This window comes from Pimephales promelas, chromosome 19 (assembly GCF_988280905.1).
Source record: "Pimephales promelas chromosome 19, fPimPro1.hap1.1, whole genome shotgun sequence".
NCBI lineage: Eukaryota > Metazoa > Chordata > Actinopteri > Cypriniformes > Leuciscidae > Pimephales > Pimephales promelas.
In genome coordinates this window covers 11,376,823-11,404,076 of record NC_142787.1, presented here as the reverse complement: position 1 = coordinate 11,404,076, position 27,254 = coordinate 11,376,823, and the positions used below count along the sequence as shown (strand labels likewise).

Below are 27,254 nucleotides of genomic sequence, written 5' to 3'. Positions count from 1 at the left end.
CGCTCTAGCAACCGAAGCAATGACACACATCCGAGTCTAGGAGAAGAAGAGAAGTGAACGTGGGGAGGGAAGGGTACATAAACATGAGAAGTGAAACACATAGTTGATCATTCTGCTCTAAATCTGCTCCGAATGTGAGTACATTTACTTTATCATTTAGGAGAAATCTGATGACTGATGTTGTTCATTACGTAACGTTAAACTCGTTAACTGTTTTTTTTTCACGTGTTTTTATTTTATGTAATGAACAAATGAAACACGTTAAACATAGTTTAAATGCATCTCGTACGTCAATTACATGCATTTAAACTCCGTTACATAAACATAAAAAGTTTGAGAAGTTGAGTGTTTTTAAACAGTTTGAGTAAAACACTTAAACCATGAATAATCTCGAGTGATTGTAAGTGTGATGATCATCTGCTTCTAAATGAGAAACAACGACCACAATTCACTCCTTCAGTCTGTGAAACTCCCACAGCCGTTCACGAGAGTTTAAATGCTGGGGAATATTCCCATCTTCCCACAGGAGAAGAAGCAAGCAGGAGGAATTACACCAGGAGAAACTACGAACATACTATTGTAAAGATGGAGATTAAGGAAGAACCCTGCAGAATAAAAGATGAAGGTAAGAGGAACAAATAGGTTGGTGTTTTCCTTCATTATCTTAAAGTGGCCCTATTAGCCTATGCTATTTTCTCAGAACAGGTTTACATGCATCAAAGCAAAAAGATAATTTTCATTTTGTGGTTTTAAAAAGCAAGATGTGATGCAGATATATATTCCTGACAGAATGCAAGAATTCTATTATTGTGTGTGCTGAGTTAATGATGAGTGACAGAATTTATACTTTTAAAGGGATAGTTCACTTTGAAATTAATTTTTGATATGTTTTAGCTTACCTCAAGGGCATCCAAGATGTAGGTGTCTTTGTTTCCACAGTATTTTCAATTTTGATACGTTTAGGTCAAACTGTTCTGGTCTGTCTGTCATATTATGGAGATTTATGGGGTCCACCTCAAAGAGCATGCACAGAGATTCCAAATTAAACATGATTTAATGACTCATAAATATAAGTACACATTAGCCCCTTTCACACAGAGATTCCGGAAAATGCACAGATAATGTGACTTTGGAATTTGTCCCAGGATTGTTTGATTTTGGTTAATTCACACTGCCGGAAAGACGCATGATGTCAGGATGAGACGTGCACGCGCATACCGTTCCACAAAGCTGGTGAACGATCTCAGCTTCAGCGCGGATAGTGAGGAGCTCCTGGTCTCTGCTTCGTTCCAGTTTGCAGACATTTGTTCGTCCTTCTTTGTTGATGACGAACACAAACTTTCTTCTAAGAGCAACGGAGTCGCGCGATGGCACGAGCGTCATCACTATGACACTTAGAGCATTAGTCCTGGCTTTTGTTCACACAGCGTGTGTTCCGGGTCCCCAACCCGGCATCGATGCTGGTATCAATCCCGGGGCATTTTCAGGAACATAATCAAACATAAATTGTACCCATTGTTGACGAACTACAACGTCCGTGGGAAGCCCGGACACAGAAGACCTGACAGCTGGACATAACACACTTTTGACAAGACGCAGAAATATGCACATGCCCTTTTTTGTATATTCCGGAGGGAGGGTTGATGCAAATGTATGGGTTAGTGACGTCTAAAACCCAGCTGTAGTCCCAATCGAGTCGTTTTTGTAGGCATTCAACTTCCTGATTTTTAAAAGACGATATATCTGCTTATATTGAACTTTCAGCGCTGCAACTTTGGAGATACTGTTCATGCACCAACAGCAACATTACACACTATTTAAAATGAAAAAATTGAAATCACAATCAACCACCACTTTAATATTTTAATTTGGTTGTCAAACAATCCGAATTGAATATTCAAATGTGATTTTGATGCGTAACCTATCCAACGTGAGTGAAATGCCTGTGCTTTGCTTTCAAGTCATCAGGTAAGACGCAATGGCAATGCGCTGGCATTAGTTTTTCCGAGGATATATGTCACCAACTGTCAAACAATTAGGCATACTTTTCATTGAAAATGAATAGCAGGTAATATCCAACTTGTTGTGTGTTCTGAAACCAGCAGAAATTGCAGGATAGTGTAGAACAAAGAATGTTGGTAACCAGAGAGTTGACGGCACCCATTGACTTCCAAAGATACTGGAAGTCAATGGGTGCCGTCAACTGTCTGGTTACCAACATTCTTCAACACATCTTCTTTTGTGTCCAGCAGAAGAAACTAACTCATGCAGGTTTGGAACAACTTGAACCATTTTTGGGTGAACAATCACTTTAATATAATCTGTAAAATAGAACCAAGTGTATGAGAAGAGCTTTAGAATAGCTTACAGGTAATGCCCTAAATTGAAAGTGAACCAATCACATTCGAACAAACTACACATTCATACTAGACATATGAATGAACAAATAGATAGTCTACAAGCATAAGAAAACAAATGAAACATCCAACTAAAATTAGGAATGGGCATTTTTTAAAAATATTGCATTCAAATATTCGAGTAAATATTATTAAAATAAATATTCGTTTATTTTAATAAGTTTATTGAGAAAGACGTTACTTCAAACAAACGTTTGTTTTGTCACGTATGAACATCTCTGAACAAGCCTAAATGACTATATTAACAAGCTTATACATTTCATCCTTTGTATAATTGTTGAAAACGTGTGCACAAAAAAGACGCATAAGAATAAGAAATGCATAAGAGAAAAAAAAACCCTTTTCAGCACTATAACGCAGAGCGCACAAAAAAACGCCAATAAAGCTGGCTGCCTCAGTTATTGTACAGAACGTTTAGCCTACACTCAAGTCTCAGACTGATCTCATGAAGTAGGGTGTGTATGACGCGCCAATTCGTATTTCCATTTTTGGCGTGCTGTCGAGACGCATAATCGCCTTTCAGCGTGTTTATGAACGCCGTTGACTTAATGTTATATAAATATGTGACTTACCTCAACCCCGTCCCTAAACCTAACCGTCACTGGGGTTAATGGCATTTATGACTGGAGATTTGACTGCGTGTACAGACACGCGAAATGACGCGGACGTTAATGGCGTAGACATATACGCATACACGCGGATAGCTCAAAATGCGTAGAGATAACACGCCACCTGACTCGAAAGTGGCGTATATGTTTACACAAAAGTCATGATGTCATGTTGCAAGTCTGGATGTTATTGCATTGTTTTACATATTCTTGTTCAGAAAAACAAGCATATCAACATCTCGGGTGAAAGTCGGCATCTTGGTCTGTTAACAATAAGGCCGGCTGCAGAGAAAACGCGCTCCGCCGGAACAGACGTTGCAGGGACACATAAAAAACGGTGTGCTAAATGGCTAAGTTTCTTGAAGCGCTTTTTGTTGTCTCTCCACCAATTCATGGGATCTTCATCTGGTGGAATACACAGTTCCATCAAGAACTGTTCCCACTCGTCTCGGCTTGACTCTCTGTAATCTTCGCCGAAGAACAGGCTCAGCCTTCTCCGATAACTGGGCACTGGCTTATCCTCTCAATCATTGGCGGGGGCGGCGGCAACGGCTGCACCACTCACATCAAGAGAAATGCTCTAATATTGTTCAAAAAGTTTTTCTCTTGCGGCTTCTCTCATGTTTTCGTCGAGGAACCTGAGGTGTTTGTGCCGAGGATCTAGAGCGGATGCGAGAAGAGGCGTTTTCCCTGCGTTCTGCAAGTTAGCGATGTTTATTCGTTGCTTGAGAGATGCTGCAACTGTGTTTTTGAACTCATTCACTTTCTGTGATTCTCCACCGCTCATCTGAAGGTGTCTGTAGATACAGATTAAATAACTGAATATGAAAACTGAATTGTAGTCTTATTCTGTATTGCCTATTTACATTTAATTTGTAAGTCATTTAAATAAATGATAAAACAGAAACTGAATTTCCTAAATTAATTAACGTTTTATTCGTTTTTATAAATGCATATATGTAAATGGAAAGAACCAGATAGAATAATTTAAAATAGAAATTAACTAGAACTGAGTAAATATGCGACATTGAATTATAGACGAACCTGGATAGAAGGCTTTGCACAAGTGGATACACCATGGAGACAGATACGTAGTTTTCGCCACCCAATGCTTCACTTTTTCAGGGACTAGAGAACAGGTAATATTTCCTCAATTGTTTGCCAATGATCATCGATTAATTCCAGAGTCTTGGTATCCGCCAGCTTGGTTGTGGTCCTGTCAGACAGGACAACGGTGATCGCCCAGCGTTGTTCGTGCAAACATGCAAGCATATCAGCAGCCGAATTCCAGCGCGTTTTGCAGTATTGCACAAGCTTGTGCGAAGGAAATTCCAGCTGTCTTTGTTTCTGTTTTAGTGCATTTGAGGCAATTGTGCTTTGATGGAAATGTCCAACAATTTTACTACATGTACCAATGAGTCTATTCATGCTTGCAGCTTTAAATCCATCATTAATGGCCAACTGAAGTGTGTGTGCAAAGCAAGGTAGAGATTCCCAGTCCACGTCTCTGTTTGCTGCTACTATATTGCTAGCATTGTCATGCACGCACTCGACCACTTTACCGTCCAGGTCCCATTGTTCCACAGGCGTTTTCAAATAATCCGGCAGGTTGGCAGCGGAGTGTCGCTCTTCCATTGCTCGGGTTTGCAGAACATAACTGTTCACCTTAATATCAGCAATAAAATGACACGTTATAGTGACATATGACTCTGTAGTTAATGCTGTCCAACTGTCAGTTGTAATGGCCACGAACTCGACTGTCCCTTAAGTAGTTTTGAGTTCGGAAACCATGCATTCATATTGATTTTCCCTCAGGACACACTCTCTTTTTGTGTGAATGTTTTCAGTCTGTGAAAAACCAATTGTAATTGTTTTTCTTATTTTTAAAATTCTGAGTAATCTGGAATAGAGAATCAGATTTCATGAAGAAGGACAAGAAAATATAAACATTTACAAAACTATAAAAGTTTGTATTAATGACTGGAAGTATATACATCACAGAAGTATACAAAAATCATTATTCAGAAACACTGATGTCTATGTTACTGTTCAAAATAGAATAATTTTTTCTTCAGTATAGCAGTTTTTTAGCTGAAACATCTCCACTTACTGCAATGAATATGATATTTACCCATAAGAATGATCATATTCACTAAATCTGATCCTGATGAATCTATATTATCCATATAAAAGAGGATGTGTGGCAAGATGAGAGTAGGGATATTATCAATCTTGAGTGACAGCCAATTATGTAGGTCAGACCAGAAACTGTTAGACACGGGGCAAAAAAAAAAAACATGTGTTCCAGAGTCTCATCAGCCAACTCACAAAAAGCACAAGGATCTACTTCAAATTTAAATCTTTTTTTAAGAAAGTCAGCGACAGGGTATATCTTATAAATTATTTTTAAGTGAGTCTCTTTGACTTTAGGGGCCTTCCTTTGTTTGGTTTATAAACGATTTTAAATTGTTTGTTACCTCACTGAAAAATGTAAAATCTACTAAAATTGCAAGGAAAATGTATAGTGATATATCCAGGAAACTACTGTTTTGATTAATCTCCCTTGTGTGTGCCGCTCCAAATGTGATTTTCTATTTTGCCTTTGACTTGTGTGTTTTGTAGTAGCTCCTTCTTTGTTATTTTATTTATTTTTTCTCTATTGTTGTTTTCTGCTTGGTTAATACTTTTGTACATTCTATCCCCTGCGAGAGTTTTGTATGTTACTTCTTGTCAATAAAAAACAAAACAAAAAAAAAAACGTTTTTTAACTGAAACCGTAGTCCTCTGTGATGTATATACCCGTGGCTCCTGACAATACATTGAGGTCCTATTAACTGAAACGATCAGTCTGTGCATGAAACTGAACATTAGTAACATACAATATTGCCATGAACACACTCAGGGCCGTTTGCTGATGCTGTTCACGGGTAATCACAGGTAATAATGTTGCAAATAATGTTCAGTTTTTTGCATAGAACTATCGTTTCGCTTCAATGAACCTTAAACCTCAATGAATTGTCCGGACCCACAGGTATTCATTTTGTTTTTCCTGTATGTTTTTTTTTTGTGATTCTTTTTGATTTGAATTATATGAATCACCATGGACCACAGTTTCAGCTAAAAAAAAAAGACCTTCTTTACTGTTCTACTGAAGAAAAAAGTCTTGGATGGCCTGAGGGTGAGTACATTAACAGCATTTTTTTATGTTATGAGGGGACTATTAGTTTTAAACGGACATTGTGTAGGAATGTGCTATATGCACGCATAAGTTCTGCGTTTGACGCAAGGATGCTCATCAGTTTCCGGTTGGGGAGATTAAAGCAGTGGAAAACCGAGGAAAACGGGATTATGGCTTCAAAATTTACTGTCCTCCCGTCTTTGAAACGAAACTTTCATACGTTTAGATGTAATTTTATATACAGTTATGTTTATTTAATATAATTTTGAAAAGAAGCATAAACACAAAGAGGGGTGTCTGTTTTATCTGTCTTTGTGACTAACGTTTCTTTACTATAACCATGGAGTATAAAATTCAATATAAATTCTTGGTATTGCATTGGACTCTACGATCGGCGGAAGTTATCGAGCATCCTTACACCTTCACCGGAAATACCGCCGTGCATAGAGCTCATTGCTGCCATCTAGCTGTGAAAATTTATTTTGCATTCAAACGAATTGTGCCAATTGTTCCATCTACGGTAGCTGTTATGTATCAAAAAGCTATGACAGGATGTCTTCTAATAGCACTTCGTCGAGTGTTCCTTCAGGTGAACATTTTTGTTATTTCAAACAATCAGCAACTTGACACAACAAACAAACAAATGTTACAGTATGAGTTACTGACTGTGAAAAAATATTGTAATAAGTAGTTATGCCTTCTATATTCATTATATTTTCTGAAGTAAAAATGACTGTTAGATATCATCAACTTTTAACTATAAATGTTAATCTGTCTATAAAATACAGTACACAACCAAACAATGACTAAAAGCTTGTAATTAAGACTGTAACATTGATTTACCTGTCGAGAAGAAAGCAGGACTTCAGCGTCTCTTTTGAAATCTTTCTCCTGCATTCGCTCTATCCACCTGGAAAAAGCTATCCTAACATTAAAGGCCTGTTCACACCGGGACGACGTTTAACGCCTCGTGACTAAACAATGGGCGCCAATGTGAGTGTTCACTCCGACGCGAAAAACGCCATGCGTAAAAGCGTCATTTTTAAAAACGCCTCGGGTTCGTTTTTTAGGTTTGATGCGCCTATCCGACTAAAAAACTATCCGACCAACGGGATTGGTGGTTTTGCTCACGTGTCTGGTACTTCTGAAGTTACAGTAAAACTTAACTTGTGGGCGCTCAAACACAAAACGGTCTTGCCGAGCAAACATACGGCGAAGAAGATAGCCTACAAGCCAAGATACCTATGGGCACGACGAATGTTGAGCTGCTGGTCTCGGAGCATAAAGAGCTATGATAATATTTATATTAGTATTTCTGTAATAAAAGTATAGTATAGGGTGACCAACAGTCCTGTTTTCCTGGGACATGTGTAAAACGGTCACTTTGTGCTTTATAGAAATCTGAGTTGAGATTAGAACTGCGCATAGTGTGCGTAGTGTCAGTTAGATTTTGACAAGTGAGGAGAGGAGATAACCGCTCTGCTTACTCTCTTTGTATTCTTTCTTTTATTTTATTTTTCTATTGTGACCAGATGTTTGTTTGTTTTTTCTCTCTCGATCCCCATGTATGAGGACGAGTGTAAAGTTTGAGTGGTTTTATTAAACGCGGGGAAATACGACAACTCTCGTCTCTCGTGCATCTGTTCATCCGACAACTAGTGCTATGTTTTTATCTCTGGGCAACATCTCAACTTTGCGTTACACATGTCCTGTTTTCATGACCTGTCCTGGCTGTTTTTAAGTGATGAAAATGTCCTGGTTTTCAAAAAAACTGCTGGTAAAGATCAGTTCTACAGCAAAATATAGATGGGCAAACAAGGTGGATGAGGAAGAAAAACAGGATAAAGAGGATGAAAACTAAAGATATATATACATTTTGTTAGTTCGTTTTTGTACGTTTGTGAAAGCTATTTTTTGTTACATTTGGAGGCATTTCTTTTAGTTATTATTTATAATCTGTCATAATAAACCATAGTATTCTATTATTGTTTCTGTTTTACATTAAGCGCCATCTAATGTCAGGGAATGAATTTGCATGTTCACTCGGCTCATCGTCAGCGAAAAACGCTTGGGTGTGAACACAAAAAACGCGTTGAAAAACGCTAACGAACAACGCGCGCTGATATTCGTCCCGGTGTGTACGGGCCTTAAGGCTGAATCCCAATTCTCTGTCTTACCCCTTCCCCTTAGTTTTGCGCATTCACGTGAGGGGAAGGGCTATCCCAATTCTCATTTTGATCTAAGGGTAGGGGTAAGGGGAAGGGGTATTTACCCCAAGACCAAGAATTTTCGCAAGCTTACTTGAAACCAAGGGGTAAGAAATGCACTGCACAACTGGCAACAATGGCAGGCATACCATCCAGAGTTGAAAGTTTTTTCGCTTAAATGATTAATAAAAAAATATGACCGTCTTGTTTTGTGCTCTACACGGTTATGTACATGTATATTTGTAACTATGTTGTTTATTGAAACATTTTTAAAGTTTTTAAAAATCGCTACTTTGCTATGCTAGGCTATGCTAACGTTACATTGCTGATTTGCACAATCCATCCCACATTTCAAGATCACTCAAAATGTCTGGGATTCAGCTTTTGCTTTCTACAGTCGCCATTTATTATTGGTACATTATTTGACACTGACACGTACGTGATCAGCTTCTCAGATGTTTCATTCAGCTTCAAACGGATCCCGACTGAGACGAAAACACGGTAATACAAGTATACACGGTATACAAGTCAGATAATTGGCAGAAGTATTTGTACACCATTGAGGACATATTTCTGAATAAAAATTTTAATTTTAAATAATAAAATACATAAAGTACACATTGTCCCTTTAATGACCTATTAAATACTTGCTGTCAAGGTTCTAGCCTTTGCTTGATTCTTATCTCTTTTTAGGGACTTATCTCTTTTTCTAACTTGTTCAATATTTTTAAAAAAAATATCTTATATGGGTGATTAACTGAGAAATCAAATTTTCCTTGAGCTTTTGACATCTAAGAGGTCATCATATTATAAGAATATCCTGTAAGTTTCAGAACTGAAAACGTCCATGTTAGTCCAATATATGCTTTTGACACCAGCCCTAGCAAACGACTCATTTTTTAAAAGTGGGAAACTATGATGTCAAAGAGGTTAAAACACCACCCCTGCAGAAGAAGATTACCTTCTACTTCAACACAGCCGGTTTAGCTCCGCCCACTGATTTGTGCATTACACGCATAGCTAAATAACATAGCTAACGTAGGGCTACCTCGTGATGACAACCCGGATTGAGCTACCGAGCAATACAGAATATTGTGCAGCGCCTGGTTGTTGAAGACAGTCGCTGCATATGCTTCCTCTGGATTCCAATAGGACTGCATGGATAAACTTTGTTTTAATGACGTTCCACTCCAGCTGATTAGGGTAAAACCGTCTGTTCGCTTCATTTCACTGAGGATTGTTTTGTAAACAAGACTAAATTTGCAGACCGATTAGGAATAAAGAATGGTGGTGTGCCGTCTGGATCTGACAGTAATTGTGCAACACACGGACTCTGGGTCGAACGTGTGGGCGAATCATTCCGGTTGCCATTTTACAAAATTGGACGTTTTTAAAACAGTTTTCCCCACGTACACCGACAAGGTAAGTTGAAAAACTCATTATAATATGCAAAACTGTTATCCACTCACAGCAGTGGGCATTTACTTCCAAGTCTTCAGTGCGAAACGCCCGTAAAATCCGTGCGTTTCTGAGCTAGTCTCAAAGCTAGGGTAGTAAATCGATTATTAGTTATACATTTTTTATGTTTTGAATGCAAAACCAAGCGAACGTCTTAAGTTCATCTCAGAAAACAATATAATAAAGTTTAAAAAGCCAGTTCATGACCCCTTTAAACCTGTGCAAGCCAACTCCACATCTTCACATTGCATCACCTCAGTCCAGTTAACCTTCCTAAGTTCTTTAAAAACTTCTGAACTGTATTTGTTGACTGATCTTATTTTTGCTAATAATGCCTAATAGACACTCCTCAATTTTCTAATTAAATAACCTATACAGTGATCTCTAATACTAGCCTCCAAGACCCCACTTTTACTGATCTAAGAATGATCCGATACCAATTTCATAAGTTCACACTTACAAATAATTAGAGTGAATGCAATGTTAGTTACACTTCTTGTCTACTCAGATACCTTCATCTGATAATTTTAAGGCAGGATAATTTTCGGTCAGATTACTTGAAAGAACATGAGAGAATTCATACTGGAGAGAAGCCGCACCAGTGCTCTTCATGTAGTAAGAGTTTCACCCAATTGTCTAGTCTACAGTATCATAAGAAAAAAGGTTGCCTGAAGTTTCCTAAATAAACAAAATGTTCAGAGGCATGTTAATAGTTTGATATTGTGATAAATCAACAGATGGAATTTGGGGCGAGGTCATAGAGCTAAAAATGTAGATGGAAATGCTTATATGTTAATATTTGGGAGTAAATGTAGTGAAACTAATTATCTCCATAATATCTCCGATATTCTGTACAAATGAATTTAGTTAGTTTGGCTGCTAAGAGGTGATGCACTATTATAAATGGCATTCATTATATCTATACTTAAAATGTTTGAAAAATGTGTTTCAATAATAAAGGAACAAAAGTATTTGAGTAGCTTAAGTCATGAGTATTATTTTTTTTAATGAACAAATTCAAAAGAAGTTTTACAATAAGCAATGTCGCGGTCAGAGTTTACAGCCACTGCTAACTCGTTCCAAAGAAGGTTGGTGGCCTCAAGCTTATCCTCGATCTCAGACATCTGAATCGCGCCCTTGAAATGGCCATTCAAGATGCGATCATTGAAACAAATCATCTCACGGGTGTGTCCAGGGGATTGGTTTTTCGCAGTTGATCTTGCGAAAAGATGTGAGAAGTGAAAGATGTCTACTTTCATATCCAAATTTCCCCCCCAATCAAGACTGTTCTTGATTTTCGTTTAAGCAGGTGGTTTACCCACCCTACTGTCCTTCCATTTGGACCGTTTCGAGATCTTTATCTGTCTCTATGGATGCGGCTCCGTCCCCTCTGAGACAGAATGTAGACCATGTCCTGAACTACCTCGAGGACTGGCTCGTAATGTACTGTACTTTCACAGATCCTTTACCCCTCAGCCATTTGGACTTCCCGAGATTCAGGATCAACATTGCCAAGAGCTCGCTTTCTTCAAACCAACGAATCTGGTTCCTGGGAGCAGTCCCCAATTCAGACCAAATGAGGGACACGCTCACACCAGAGCGAGCCTTAACGATTTAACCTCTTGTGGCATCTTTCAAAGTCGGGGTTTCATCCCTCCTCGGAAACTTTCCGAGGATGCCTGGCCTCTGCCCTACAGTAATGGCTAACACCCGGGGTTACAGCCCACACTTGGCATCACGGACGCTTCCGTATCAAGATGGACCAAGCCTGTACCCTGGCCTTGGCCCCTTGGAGGGAACCATGTCAGTTCTGGCATTTACCTGGGAATGGTCTCCAGAAAGAAAGGTGGTCTAGACAGACGTTTCCAACGCGGGTTGGGACACTCTGTGCGAGGTCAGGCCGACTTCTGGTCAAGTGCGGAGAAGCTGCTACACCTCAACTGCCTGGAAATGCTGGCCTTTTTCTTGGCTGTCAGACCCTTCCTGCCAGATCTGAGAGGGCACCACATCTTACTCTGCTCGGACAGCATGAACTGAACAGATGGTCCCCAGATGCTTCACACAATTTGTAGTGTTTTTGGGAAGGCAGAGGATGACCCGTTCGCTTTAGAAGACAACTCTCACTCCCCAATTTATTTCTCGAAGGACAAGGGTGGCGTATTTCTTTTCTCACTAGTTAGAGCTTGTTACAAGAATGTTTGAACATAAATCATTTCTGTGGTAAAACTTTCTGGGAACAATTAACTTAATCTTTCAAGTCAAGTCACCTTTATTTATTTAGCCCTTTTTACAATACAGATTGTTTCAAAGCAGATTTACTGTGATAACAGCAGATCAAGAAGAAAATTGTGTCATAGTACAGCTTAAGTAAGTTCAGTGACGATTCATTTTGGTTGTAAAAAGTTATTAATTTAGTTAATTTATCTATAAAGCCGCTCTGGAGAAAACAGTGATTTCATCGACCAGCTGAGATCAGTTCTCAAATAATGGTGTCAATGCAGGACAGGTAGATCAATAATATCGTTGATTACGTGTTCCCAAATAAGCAAGACAAAGGGCGAAACTGGCAAGGATCCAAAACTCCACCAGTGACTACGTTTACATGAAGCCAATTTTCGGGTTATGGTCGGGTTAAGGTCACTATTCTGGTTTCTGAAACATTAGGAATAACCTGTTTACATGCGTGAGCAGAGAGAGTTTCTCCTGTATACATGGAATTGCAACATCCCGATGTAAACAGCGACGCACGGTTAGCGTCTAGACGTACGGACAACCTTAAGACGCAAAATGTGTCATTTCCGATTCTTCTTCCTGTATCCAAAGACAACAACAGCAGCAGGATGCGGATAATGAATAGTTCGGGGCAGATAGCGATCGCCTTTGTTTGCGCTTAGATGCTGGTAACGTTACTGAGCTCGCTCCAAAAGTATGCTGTGCTGTGTCGCGCCTGGTCTCACCATGTTTACTTCTGGTATACTGCACACGGATTTTTGTATGCGCTGCCAAGAAGTTTCTCTACTCAAAAGACCAAGATTCCTTGCGAATAGAACATGCGCAGAACACAAATCACTATGGGGATATGCCAATACGCGTTTACATGACCAAAAATTCGGGTTAGAAAAGGGGTACCCCAGGCATAATATCCCGGTTTTTAAAATCCAGGATATGAGCATTTTTCTTGTTTTTGCCGGTGTTTACATGGCCGTTCGCGACCGGGTTATTGCTAATATCCCGGTTTTGAATGGGTTATTGGCTGCATGTAAACGCAGTCAGTGACAAAATGGAGAAAAAAAAACTTGGGAGAAACCAGGCTTAGTTGCTCAATTCTCCTCTGGCCAATGAAGGGTATGATTATGATTCAGGCAGCATTACAGGTCAGATGTCAGATTTGATCGCAACATTCAGAATATTTTACCAGTTCCATCTGGTTGAAGATCGGATTCATCATGCTGGTACAGAGATTGTTGAGGATCAGTCATGTCAATGAGGCCTTCACAGGGGAGAGTGTAGTTGGCAATCTCAGGATTGATGAACTGCTGGGTTCATATATATATATTAAAAACACCAACCTATTTGTGCATTAGTCCCGCCTACTACCGAAGAAACCAGCAATTATTCTGCTTGTTCTTAAAAGCTGTATAATCTAAATGAACTCTGGTAGTTTGACAGGAAAATACAATAAAGAATATGACGATCTATTGACGATGGAATGGAATGACGATCTATTGAAACATTCTGAGCTTATTTCTAACATTGGTTTGCATTATTTATGCTTGTGGATTTAAATGTGTATTTTGTTATTTTTATAAAAAAAAATATTTAAACTTAAAAGACAATATTCTTTGTTTTATATATTTTGTCCTGCTTTCTCAGACAAAGTCAGTTCGTGGAATTGTTTCTAAATGACATTTTGATGATTGTAAGTGTGATAATCATCTGCTAAATGAGCAACAACGACCACAATTCACTCATTCAGTCAGTAAAGCTCCCACAGCCGTTCATCAGAGTTTAAATCTTCAATCAGAGTTTAAATCAGAGTTTAAATCAGAGTTTACATAAATTACCCATTTTAAATACACATTCATCTTTCCAGAAGTGGAATGACCCTTTAAGATGAAAACTGAAAAAAAGGTCTAAATGTTTTGCTTATGACGCGCCTAGTATATTTTGCTGCTGTTCTTATTTCTTCTTCTTTATTTGATTTTGAAATTTTGATATGTTGATTTTAGAGCCAATGGAAGTTAATAAAGACAAACAACATCAGTTTCAAAAACCTCAGCATTTCAAAAAGGAAGATGGAAACCTAGTCATTCAACACACCGAAAAGTTTTTCACACATAAATGAGCTCGAAAAACTGGAGAAGGATCTTTCACCTGCCTTGAGTGTGGAAAGGGTTTCATGTGTATAGAAAACCTAAATGATCACATGATGATTCACACTGGAGAAAAACCGTTCACATGCTCTCAGTGTGTGTAGAGTTTCAGTCGCAAAAATAATCTCAACACTCATCTGTGCCGTCACTCTGGAGTGAGATCATTCAGCTGTGATCCGTGTGATAAAACATTTGTTGTGGAATCAGACTTTAAATTGCTCCTTAAAGTTCATTCGCGTGTGACGTAGGGGTGGGCGATATAGCCTAAAAATTATATCACGATATTTCAAAAATATTTGCGATAATGATATTTATCACGATATAGAAAAAATAAATATGAAACAACGTTTTATTGGTGATTGCAGCTGGCTGGCAGCAGCATTAGTGCAAAAAGAAAAAAGTATAACATAACTCCTTATCATTTTATTTTAACAATAACTACAGTAATACATTAACAATATTAACAATAACTTCAGAAGCCTGCACAATATTGTCACCTAATAAAATTTACCTAAACTTTGAAGTACAAAAAATTTAAACAAACAGCGGCAATCCAAACAAACCTTCAAAATGTAACAGTTGCCTTGCATGGTTTTTGGATTAGCATCAAATGAGGTATACAATACCTAATTTATACAATAATTGTATAAAATCGGAACATTTAGGGAAAAAAACATTTAGTGGGGAATAAATAAGAGACAATTGTAACACTAAATCTGGTAAAACTTTACACATTGCTCTTTGTATTGTACATTCATGAAAAAAAACAAGGTAACAAATCAAAAGGATTAATTATTATATAGCCTATACTATAAAATTGAGGCATGTTTAAAATGTATAGCACAGCTGTTTAATGAGGCAGCAACATATGATCGATAGGACAGAACAAAGGCTATTAATAATCTTTCATTGCGCAAAAGTATTACGATATGAAAGGCTCCAATATATCGCACAGCGCTTATGCGCATCCCGAGCGCTGAATGATGCGCTTGAAGCAACACGGAGTCACAGCGCGCACGCGCAGCGCGTCGAATACTCCGCACTGAACAGTTCAAAGCGCAAAGGAAATAAATATTGATGCGTAGCGTCGTGTATAATATACAGCATCTAGCTATGCAATCGTTTATTGAGTCCTTTCTTTTAACAGTTTTACATTTCAGTTACTGTGCGCGTGATGAACAATAGTGCTCTGACTCTAGTGTTTTGCTCTAACAGACACCCGGCCGGTAGAAAGTAACATGATGATTTAGTTAACGTTACAGCAATAAAGTCCAGCAAGATAAAGTTGTGTTATGCGAAACCATAGACCTTTTATTTACAAATATAATAATAGTAACATTGAATCATCTTAGAAAGAGTTTAATCGTGTTGACTGTTGTACCCGAACTGCGGAAACTCTGAAGGAAGATTAGGCGAATGCAAAATGTACGCTAGTAGGGAAGTGGTGAAACGAGTTTTAATGCATATTTGACAAAAAATAAAAAACAAAAATTGTGTTGTTGGAGATCTGACCTCTTGTACTCAAACAACTTCCATACTATTGAAGTAGCGCCCTTTTTAGGAACTAAATCTTGATCTGATCCGGAGGCTGACATGCTGCTGTGTTGTTGTGCACGCGCTAAGTAACGTAAATACGCCATACGTCATCATATCATCAATATCGCGATATGACAATTTTTTATCATGTAAAATTTTATACCGGTATTATCGTGGACGGTATGATATGGCACAGCCCTAGTGTGACGCCTTATAATTGTTCTTTTTGTGGAAAGAGTTTTTCACGACTACAGACTTTTAAAGGTCATGAGAGTATTCATACTGGTGTGAGACCTTATGTGCAGACTGATCTCATGAAGTAGCGTGTGTATGACACGCCAATTCGTATTTCCATTTTTGGCGTGCTATCAACACGCATAATCGCTTTTCAGCGTGTTTATGAACGCCGTTGACTTAACGTTATTACTGTATATATAAATATATGACTTACCTCAACCCCGTCCCTAAACCTACCCGTCACTGGGGTTAATAGCATTTATGAGTCTTCTCCTACCATCCTAGGAAATAAAAAAGATTGCTCCCCAGATGTAGATCTACATTTTGCTTCGTTTCGCGCGGACATTTGACGGCGTGTACAGACACACGGAATCACTCGGACGTTAATGGCATAGACATACACGCGGATACAAGCGGATAGCTCAAAATGCGTAGAGAACACGCCACTTGACTCGAAAGTGGTGTGTATGTTTACGCAAATGTCATGACATCATGTTGTTATTGTGTGCTTTGACTGTGGGAAGAGCTTTATTACATCCACCCACTTAAAACACACCAGAGAATTCATACTGGAGAGAAACAGTACAAGTGTTCATACTGTGGAAAGAGATTCACTGAATCATCTAATCAACGGTATAATGAGAGAAAGCATTGCCCGAAGTCGTCTTGTCTAAGTGAGCAAAGTTCACATTCACATAAATAATTAACAAATACTGTCCTTATAATTAATTTGACACAGAAATATGTCTTAGGGCATCAATGTGTACTTACATTTACTAGTCATTAAATCATGTTTAATTTGGACTTCTCTGTGCATGCTCTTTGAGGTGGTGACCATAGACCTGCATTATATGACGGATAGACACGAATGGTTTGACCTAAAAATATCAAAATTGAAACTATTGTGGAAACAAAGACACTTACATCATGGATGCCCTTGAGGTAAGCTAAAACATATCAAAAACTAATTTCAAAGTGAAAATACTGTGACATCATCGTCCATCTCAGTTCAGTTCTCATATCATGGTGTCAATGCAGATAGATCAATAATATTGTTTTTAATATTAAATGCAATGTCCCCAAATAAGCAAGCTAAAAACGACAGTGTCAAAGAACCCAAACTCAATCAGTGACAGAATGGAGAAAAAACCTTGGGAGAAACTAGACTCAGTCGCTTAGTTCTCCTCTGGCCAACAAACAAACGGATCCGGCTGATAGTCCAAGTGACTACAGTGGCTCAATCTTAAGTTTATCAAACGACGAGAACACTTTTTGTGCTCAAAAAATAACGACTTTATTTCAACTATTCATTTACTTCTCTCTCTGCCTCGAGTCATGTTACTAGTTTAACAGCGTAAGCTTCTGTTATTGTACGTCACACGCATCACACACATGACCAGCGTCGGCCAATTGTGAGCCTACGTGTGACGTAGCTCTACGCTATCACACTATGTTAACTGACTAGAGCCCCATAGAGAAGGAAGTGAATAGTTGAATAAAGTCGTTGTTTTTGCGCACAAAAAGTATTCTTGTTGCTTGATAAAGTTAAGATTGAGCCACTTAAGTCACTTGGACTATTTTAACAATGTCTTTTATAACTTTTCGAGGCCGGCAAGTTTCAATTCCTCAAGAAGTTTATGGACTAGTATGCAGGTGTGATCCAGCTCTCAGATTTCATCAAAAATATCTTAATTTGTGTTCCGAAGATGAACGAAGGTCTTACGGGGTTGGAACAACATGAGGGTGAGTAAATACTGACAGAATTTTCATTTTTTGGTGAACTAACCCTTTAAGAGCTCGCTCAAATACTGGGGAACTAAAACATTAAGTGCTTTGTTGGTAATCAGCAATATTTTAATAGGGAGCCGATGCACTGTTGACAGAACCAGGCTAATATGGTCATATTTCCTCGTTCTGGTAAGAACTCGAGCTGCTGGACCAACTGTAGTTTGTCTATTATGCTTGCAATGCAACCACCCATTAGAGCACTACAATATTCTGGCCTTGAGGTCATGAACGAATTAACTAACTTTTGCGAATTTTTCATTAAAGGCATAAGTCATAATTTTGATATTTTATAATGCAGTTTTTCAGATGCTAGAAACATGCTTTAAACAGGCTTCAAAATGAAAGATTGGAATCAAATCTTTGATTGGAAGTCCCTACCAGCTGTTTGTTGTAGTTCTTAAAAAGTGATTTCTGTAAAAGAAAATATCTCCCTCAGTCTCTCTGAACAGGTATCAGGTAAAATATTCTTGGAATTATATAGTACCTAACATCGTATCATTATTTCAAACATCCTTTTTCAAAGTTTAGTTAATATTTTTATATAAACGTTGTATTAAACGTTTAAGTGAATTCATTCACTTATTAAAATTAGTGATGGCCGGTTTGTGAACGAATCGTTCTTTTGAACCGGTTCTTTTTAGTGAACCGGTCGAACCAGTACACTAAATCGGACTGAATCGTTCGAAACAGTTCACGTCTTGCGTCAGTGCTGATCCACAAGTTACTAAAGTTACTCACTTTCAGACATGCCTGACAGTCCCTCCGAATCAAAATAAAACAATATCCAGGAGTACATTTTATTTCAGTAAAGTTTACTGAACTGAGACATGTTGGTTGCTGAGAGAAGTGATGAGCACAAGCAGCTGTGAGCGACCTCTAGAGGCCCTGGACCCCAAACTCCCAGAGCAGCCTCCACAGGATGCCAGCTGAATGCCTTCTCTAAATCCACAAAGCACAGGTAGATTGGTAGATTGGGCAAACTCCCATGAATCCTCCAGCACCCTGGAGAGGGTATATAGCTGGTAGAGTGTTCCACAACCAGGACAAAAACCGCACTGTTCCGCCTGAATCAGGTTCTACTATCATCTGAATTCTCCTCTTCAGTACACTGGCATACTTTCCCGGGAAGGCTTAAAAAGAGGGACCACCACACCGGTCTGCCAGCCGCTAAGGTACTGTCTCTCACTGTAACGCTATGTTGAGGCGTGAGGCAGAGGCGTGTCAGCCAAGACAGCCCCACAACATCCAGAGACTTGAAGTACTCAGGGTGGATCTCATCCAGCCCCGGTGCCTTGCCGGGACGAGTCCACCTCCGAGCCCTCAGCCTCTGCTTCCTCAATGGAAGACATGTTGGTGAGGTCCTAGAATTATTCCTTCCACCGTCTGATGACATCCCCAGTTAAGATCAACAGGTGCCCACCTCCACTGTAAACAGTGTTGGTAGGGCACTGCTTCCCTCTCCTGAGGCGCTGGACGGTTTGCCGTAATCTCTTTGAGGCCAACCGGTAGTCGTTCTCCATGGCCTCACCGAACTATTCCCGGTGCAATTTTTTTTTTTTTTTGCCTCCACAACCACCCGGGCTGCAGTCTGCTTGGCCTGCCGGTACCCGTCAGCTGCCTCAGGAGTCTCACAAGCCAGCCAGGCCTGATAGGACTACTTCTTCAGCTTGACAGCATCCCTTACTTCCGGTCCACCACCGGGTTCGGGGATTGCCGCCTCAACAGGCAAAAAAACAACAACAAAAAAACAGGTGGTCCTGCACCCCCACATTATACCCCAGCAGAAGAGCTGGCCCTTGGGTTAAATGTGTACCGACCCATTGTGGAGGGCATCCCTTACTTTTCTATAAAGTAAGTTCTATAACTTTTTCTTAATAAATATATATTTATTTATACTGGACATTTTATAACACTCCTCTCCGTGATATGAGACTTTCTATCTTATTCTCACTTATAATAAAACATTTTTATAATAAAATATGGAACTTGGCAGCGTCTCAGACAAAATGTGCATACTAAAAATACTGCACCTAATTTTAAACACATTTAGCCTTTTACCTTGCGTTTTCTCCTCTTCTCTCTGTGTGTTTCGTTTTTAACATGTGAGGCTCTTAACTGATTGAAAGATAAATAGCGCATTCTTATATCAGTGTTGTAATTGTTTAAAGCTACACTGTATGTTTTTTAAAGTTGATTTTTAGCAACAACAAAAAAAACACTTTCCACCAGTTTAATTTAGGTTATGTGTGCCTACATTAAAATTTACAACATTTTCTAAATGTGCTTCTGTAATTATGCTACAGTCTTTGGTGAAATGAATAGTTTTAGTTTTATCTCATCTGAATGGCAAACAATTACTTTGTCTCTATTTTGCACACATTCCCACATTTAATTGGTGTCTGATTACAGCAATAAACCCTTAATTCACTTAAAGCTGAATAATCTCAAGTGATTGTAAGTGTGATGATCATCTGCTAAATGAGCAACAACGACCACAATTCACTCATTCAGTCAGTGAAGCTCCCACAGCCGTTCATGAGAGTTTAAATGCTGGGGAATATTCCCATCTTCCCATAGGAGAAGAAGCAAGCAGGAGGAATTACTCCAGGATAAACTACGGACCTACTATTGTAAAGATGGAGATTAAGGAAGAACCCTGCAGAATAAAAGATGAAGAGACAGAGGAACAAATAGGTTGGTGTTTTCCTTCATTCTCTTTAATGACTGATGAGGAACATTAAGATGAAACCTGGCATATAAAAATAACAAATAAATCTAGATACTTGTAGACTCAGTAGTAAACTTGATTTGTGCTAAATTGAGATTTTGAACAATGTTTATTTTTGTTTCTCAAGTATCCTTTCATTGAATAATGGGAATTCCATTTGTTTATTTTTAGATCTGATGGAAGTGAATGAAGACAAACTGCATCAGTTTCAAAAACCTCATTATTTCACAAATGAAGATGGAAATGCAATCATTTCAAAGACTGAAAAAAGTTTCAAACAAGCTGGAAAATCTGGAGTCGAAAGATCTTTAACTTGTTCTGAGTGTGGAAAGAGTTTCATATCTAAATCAAAGCTGAAAACACACATGATTATTCATACTGGAGAAAAGCCGTATACATGCACTCAGTGTGGAAAGAGTTACAGACATAATGGACACCTAAATGATCACATGAGAATTCACACTGGAGAAAAGCCTCATAGATGCACTCAGTGTGGAAAGAGTTACAGACTTAAAGGACACCTGAATGATCACATGAGGATTCACAGTGGAGAAAAACCGTTCACATGCTCTCAGTGTGGAAAGAGTTTCAGTTGCAAAAGTAGTCTCAACTCTCATCTGCGCATTCACTATGGAGTGAGATCACTAAGCTGTGATCAGTGTGATAATAAATTTGTTGTGAAATCAAGCTTAAGAAGACACCTTAAAACTCATACTGATGTGAAGCCTCACTTTTGCTCTGTTTGTGGAAAGAGTTTTTCACAAGTGCAACATTTAAGAGAGCATGAGAGTATTCATACTGGTGTGAGACCTTATGTGTGCTCTGACTGTGGAAAGAGCTTTATTCTATCCGGCAACTTAAAACAACACCAGAGAGTTCATACTGGGGAGAAACCGCACAAGTGTTCACACTGTGAAAAGAGTTTCTCTCGATTAGGAAACCTGAAAGATCATGAGAGAGTTCATACTGGAGAGAAACCGCACCAGTGCTCTTCATGTGGGAAAAGTTTCAGCCAATGGTCTAATCTACAACGACATAAGAAAAAGCATTGTCTGAATGTGTTTAAGTGAGCAAAGTTCAGATCCATGATTGATTTGATATTCAGATTAAGCAAAAGATGGAATTACCTGAAATATATGACTTGATGAATTAAAATGATGAGTATTTATTAAACTAAATAAATAGTCAAAAGTGATCTTCTGTAATACATTGTTCATACAAATGTTACAAATAACGTTGAAGGATATTTCTATCATCCTACATAGTTACATTGTACAAATACATTTTATCTGACCATGTAACTTGTAGTAGATAAATAACGATTACTCCCATAGCAAAGCAAAATTGAAGATGAGATCTCCTTTATGTCACATTTACATCTCCTAGACATAGCTACCACCACTACTATTATTACTAATCTATTAGGCTGCTACAAGGCTAAGGGGGTTTCGGGTTATTTAAACCTTTTCTTTAATGACTTTATGGGCCGTCAAGAGCCAGTCCCTTAGGCAGTCTATGTAGGACTGATCTAGCTCTCAGATTCAATCAAAATATCTTTATTTGTGTTCCGAAGATGAACTACGGTCTTACGGGGTTGGAACAGCATGGGGGTGAGTAATTAATGACTTAATTTTCATTTTTGGGTGAACTAACCCTTTAAAGTCTGCAACAAACTTGTACAATAACTCACTAAAAGAGTAAAGAAAATTATGAGAAATGAAAAGAAAAACTGTAAAAGAAAGCAATATGAAATGAGAAGAATGAAAATAAAATGTAAATGTAAAGACAAACAATGTTAAATGAAAAGAAAATATGCAAATAAGCCTTTAAATAAATGCCCTTCATAGGCTACCCTCATCTATACCATATATATATATATATATATATATATATATATATATATATATATATATATATATCGCAGGGGGCTCCGAAGGGTACACTAGAGTTCCCCCCGTGGAGTGTTCTGCACACAACTCTATCCCCACAGCGCCTCCATATATATATATATATATATACTGTATGTGTGTGTGTGTGTGTTTTCATTTAGGCTATAACACTGTCTTAAAATGTAAGGGATACTGGAGCTTGGTTGGGGTGGTGGGACTGCTCGCGGTGGGCGCTGGAAAATAAATTCCCTTATTTTCAAATTCAAAACTTGACAGGTGCATCTTGGCAACATCTTCACTCCTGCAAGCCTGTTTCTCTTTCAGACTGCAGCTCTCCAGTCTGTGATTGGTTATTAGTTTTTGATTCATCTCAATTCATTTCTTCCTGGAAGTGCATGACGAGTTCCTGAGATCATGGAAGTCTCCTTTGATTTTTCACAAATTCTCAGCGGCCTCTTCTGCCTTCTCTGCCCTCGCAGGGGGCTCGGCCGAAGGGTACACTAGAGTTCCCCCCGTGGAGTGTTCTGCACACAACTCTATCCCCACAGCGCCTCCACCTGGCGTGGCAACCCTAAGCACATCTCCAAAGCCTGTAGGTTGTCTACTATGTTGGCAGAGACCTATAGAGCTGAGGGGCAGACTGCCTCCTCACTGCATGCTATGGCCATCCTTCAGGTCTACCAGTCCCACAGCCTGCCAAACGCCAGGCGATGCGGCGCTCCCATTACGGGCAGCTTCGAGATGGGAGGACCAGGGGAGAAACTCTTATTCCAAGGTCCTGACATTCCTATCTCTGAGCCCTCAGTGCCCCTCCGCCTTGCCACTCTCGTCCCCCTCTGTCACCCCTGTCAGAGCAGGCCCTTGTGAAACGCTAGTCCTTCCATGGCCTCTTCTGTCAGGACGTGGTATATAACTGTGCCCGCTCATCCGGAAGCTCTGCCTCCCACATCTGGGCCGGTCATTCCGCCCCACTACCAGCAGGTTTGGTTTTTGAAGCTTCCCAATCTGTACCACTATCTTGTGAGAACCATCAGGATTGGCTATGCAATTCAGTTTGTATTGTCTCCTCACTGCTTCCGGGGAATCCACTGTACTGCGATGGGTGGCAGGTTGGGTTGCAACCCAAAGGTTGTCATCGCTCCACCTTTTATGCTTCCGTTACTCCTTGAGAAGATACGAGACCGGTGCGTCGCGCAGGTGTCACTCATTAGTAATCACGCCACCAGTCTCGCGATTGTTCAGCAGTGTTGTGCCTGACGTGCTCAATGAAGACATTCATGAACGCGTTCATATTTTGGGCGAACGTGAACTGAACGTACTGTATTACTTCCTGATGAACGTCACTGTGAACGCATTCAAACAAACATGCAAACAAACGTGCTACCTTGTTTTATTTTAAAGTTTTAATCCATTTCTTCCTTATACTCAATTCAGTCGGGAAACCATGAAAACTTAGGTAGGGTTGGCGTTGTTGGTTAGATTTACAAAGTGGAACAGAGCAGTGACATAAATAGCCTTCGTCTCAGGCATTGTTGAACTGCGTTGGAAGTGGACATGCACAAAGTTGACAAATCCCACCCATGAAACCCGAAAGCGTGATAATCCCCTATAACTCATAGACCAGCGGTGTAGACAAGGATCAGGAAAGACAATAGGATGTAGAATGCTCAGAAGTGTATGCTGAGGCTGATACCCCAGACAGCAAACTGACATTGAATCAACGGGGAAACGACGTCTCTCATGACATTGAAACAACGTTGATTTTGCTCATCGAATTAACGTTGAACCAACGTCAGACGCGGCATCCTTCAAAGCTAAATGAAAATCGAAAATTGGTTTGCTTTCATAACGTTGAAACAACGTTGATTTCAAGTTGATTTTCCGTTAGTTTTGAAAGAATGACGCGTCTGACGTTGGTTCAACGTTAATTCGATGAGCAAAACAATGTCAGATCAACGTTGTTTTGATGTCATGTTTTTACTTTGATTCAATGTCAGTTTGCTATCTGGGACAAGACTTCGCAGGGAGCCATGCGACCAAGCAGCTTTTATACAGGAGATAAGTGGCTGCACCTGTGCAGGTAATCAGGGATCATGGGACTCAGACTGAGAGGAGGATAGATGGGAAATGTAGTTCAGCATTCGGGAGACTGTAATCTTTGATAACTAGGGAGAGGTGTTGAAGAGCGATCTATGACAATAATGCACATACTAAAAATACTGCACCTAATTTAAAATACATTTAGCCTTTTACCTTGCGTTTTTTCCTCTTCTCTCTCTGTGTCTCGTTTTTAACATGAGGCTCTCAACTGATTGAAAGATAAACAGCGCATTCTTATATCAGTGTTGTAATTGTTTAAAGCTAGACTGTATTTTTTTAAGTTGATTCTTAGCAAAAAAACTTTACTTTTAAACTTTACATTACTATGACCTAAACTTTCTAAATGTGCTTCTGTAATTATGCTACAGTCTTTGGTGAAATGAATAGTTTTAGTTTTATCTAATCTGAATGGCAAACAATTACTTTGTCTCTATTTTGCACACATTCCCACATTTAATTGGTGTCTGATTACAGCAATAAACCCTTAATTCACTTAAAGCTGAATAATCTCGAGTGATTGTAAGTGTGATGATCATCTGCTAAATGAGCAACAACGACCACAATTCACTCCTTCAGTCAGTGAAGCTCCCACAGCCGTTCATGAGAGTTTAAATGCTGGGGAATATTCCCATCTTCCCATAGGAGAAGCAGCAAGCAGGAGGAATTACTCCAGGAGAAACTACAGACATACTACTGTGAAGATGGAGATTAAGGAAGAACCCTGCAGAATAAAAGTTGAAGATACAGAGCAACAAATAGGTTGGTGTTTTCCTTCATTCTCTTTAATGACTGATGATGAACATTAAGATGAAACCTGGCATATAAAAATAACATCTAAATCTAGCTACTAGTAGACTCAGTAGTAAACTTGATTTGTGCTAAATTGAGATTTTGAACAATGTTTATTTTTGTTTCTCAAGTATCCTTTCATTGAATGATGTGAATTCCATTTGTTTATTTTTAGATCTGATCGAAGTGAATGAAGACAAACAGCGTCAGTCTCAAAAAACTCATTTCACAAATGAAGATGGAAATGCAGTCGTTTCAAAGACTGAAAAACAAGCTGGAAAATCTGTAGTCGAAGGATCTTTAACTTGTTCTGAGTGTGGAAAAGGTTTCATATCTAAATCAAAGCTGAACACACACATGACTATTCACACTGGAGAAAAGCCATTCACATGCATTCAGTGTGGAAAGAGTTACAGACTGAAAGGACATCTAAATGATCACATGAGGATTCACAGTGAAGAAAAGCCTTATAAATGCACTCAGTGTGGAAAGAGTTGCATAACTAAATCACAGCTGAACACACACATGATGATTCACACTGGAGAAAAGCCTTATACATGCACTCAGTGTGGAAAGAGTTACAGACTTAAAGCACACCTAAATGATCATATGAGGATTCACACTGGAGAAAAACCTTTCACATGCACTCAGTGTGGAAAGAGTTTCACTCAGAAAAGTCATCTCAACACTCATCTGCGCTCTCACTCTGGATTGAGGTCATTCAGCTGTGATCAGTGTGATAAAACATTTGTTTTTGAATCAGGCTTAAAAAAACACCTTAAAACTCATTCTGATGTGAAGCCTCACTTTTGCTCTGTTTGTGGAAAGAGTTTTTCACAACTTGGATCTTTAAAAGAGCATGAGCGTATTCATGATACTGGTGTGAAACCTTATGTGTGCTTTGACTGTGGAAAGAGCTTTACTTATTCCAGCAACTTAAAAAGACACCAGAGAGTTCATACTGGAGAGAAACCGTACAAGTGTTCACACTGTGGAAAGAGTTTCACTCAGTTAGGAAACCTGAAAAATCATGAGAGAGTTCATACTGGAGAGAAACCGCACCAGTGCTCTTCATGTGGGAAAAGTTTCAGCCAATGGTCTAATCTACAAAAACATAAGAAAAAGCATTGTCTGAATGTGTCTAAGTGAGCAATGTTCATGCAGATCCATGATTGATTTGATATTCAGATTAAGCAAAAGACGGAATTGCCTTAAATATATGGCTTGATGAATTAAAATTATGTCAATATTTGTACAGCTAACGCCTTTAACCTTGGAATTTTTTTGTAGATATGTCATAAATTGTGCAGTTATTTTCACTGTCCATTCTGTGCCCCCACATATTTCAAAGCCTCAAAGTTCAAAAACATATAAAGGGACACTTCAACAGAGCAGTAATATTTGCAAACATCTTTTGTTTTGTTTTTTTTTTTTTTGAAAGATCATAATAAGACGTTTGTGACAGTGCAATCGTAGGCCTATACTGTTGTATTCCAAGGAGTCGCCCCTGCCGAACCCAGCAACATTTTATGATTATCCAAAGTGACTTATGAATGAGTTTTTTTTTATGCAATTGAAGACGAAAAGTAAAGTCACAAACACAATTCTTTCTTTCATTTTTTCCTTACAGCAAGATGATGTTAAGTGATTGTTAAATAAAGTAGGCCTACAGAATTGTTTATTGTTTTGTCTATTCTTATTTGTTTTGCATTTTTTACATTCAAAATGTATTTGTTATTATGTTAGCATGGTAATGTTAATTAGTCCATTATCGGTTGAACTGAACATTGTAGCAAATATCACATACCATTTTTCAGAAGATAGTTCAATCTGTAGTTGAATCCCTTCCATCAGTGACACAATGAGGGTTTTTTTTTTTTGGCACATGTATTAAGCAGTGAACGCAAATTATTTGGATAACTAAATAAAAAGAGACCGTAATTGCA

General features: G+C 38.8%; 1 protein-coding gene across 2 annotated transcripts; it reads left to right on the top strand.

The window, feature by feature from the left end:
• The first annotated feature begins 59 nt into the window (after positions 1–59).
• On the top strand, positions 60–27,254 carry LOC120473973 (uncharacterized). Of its 2 annotated transcripts, XM_089123853.1 has the most exons (5): positions 60–134; positions 527–625; positions 20,380–20,496; positions 20,702–21,535; positions 25,634–27,254. In XM_089123853.1, the coding sequence occupies exons 2-5, from the start codon at positions 586–588 to the stop codon at positions 26,455–26,457; spliced, it is 1,815 nt and encodes a 604-aa protein (XP_088979979.1). In that variant the 5' UTR covers positions 60–134; positions 527–585; the 3' UTR covers positions 26,458–27,254. The 2 variants fall into 2 exon arrangements, with proteins under 2 accessions (XP_088979979.1, XP_088979978.1); XM_089123852.1 differs by lacking the exons at positions 20,380–20,496; positions 20,702–21,535 and adding an exon at positions 25,162–25,278 and having other exon boundaries at positions 25,484–27,254.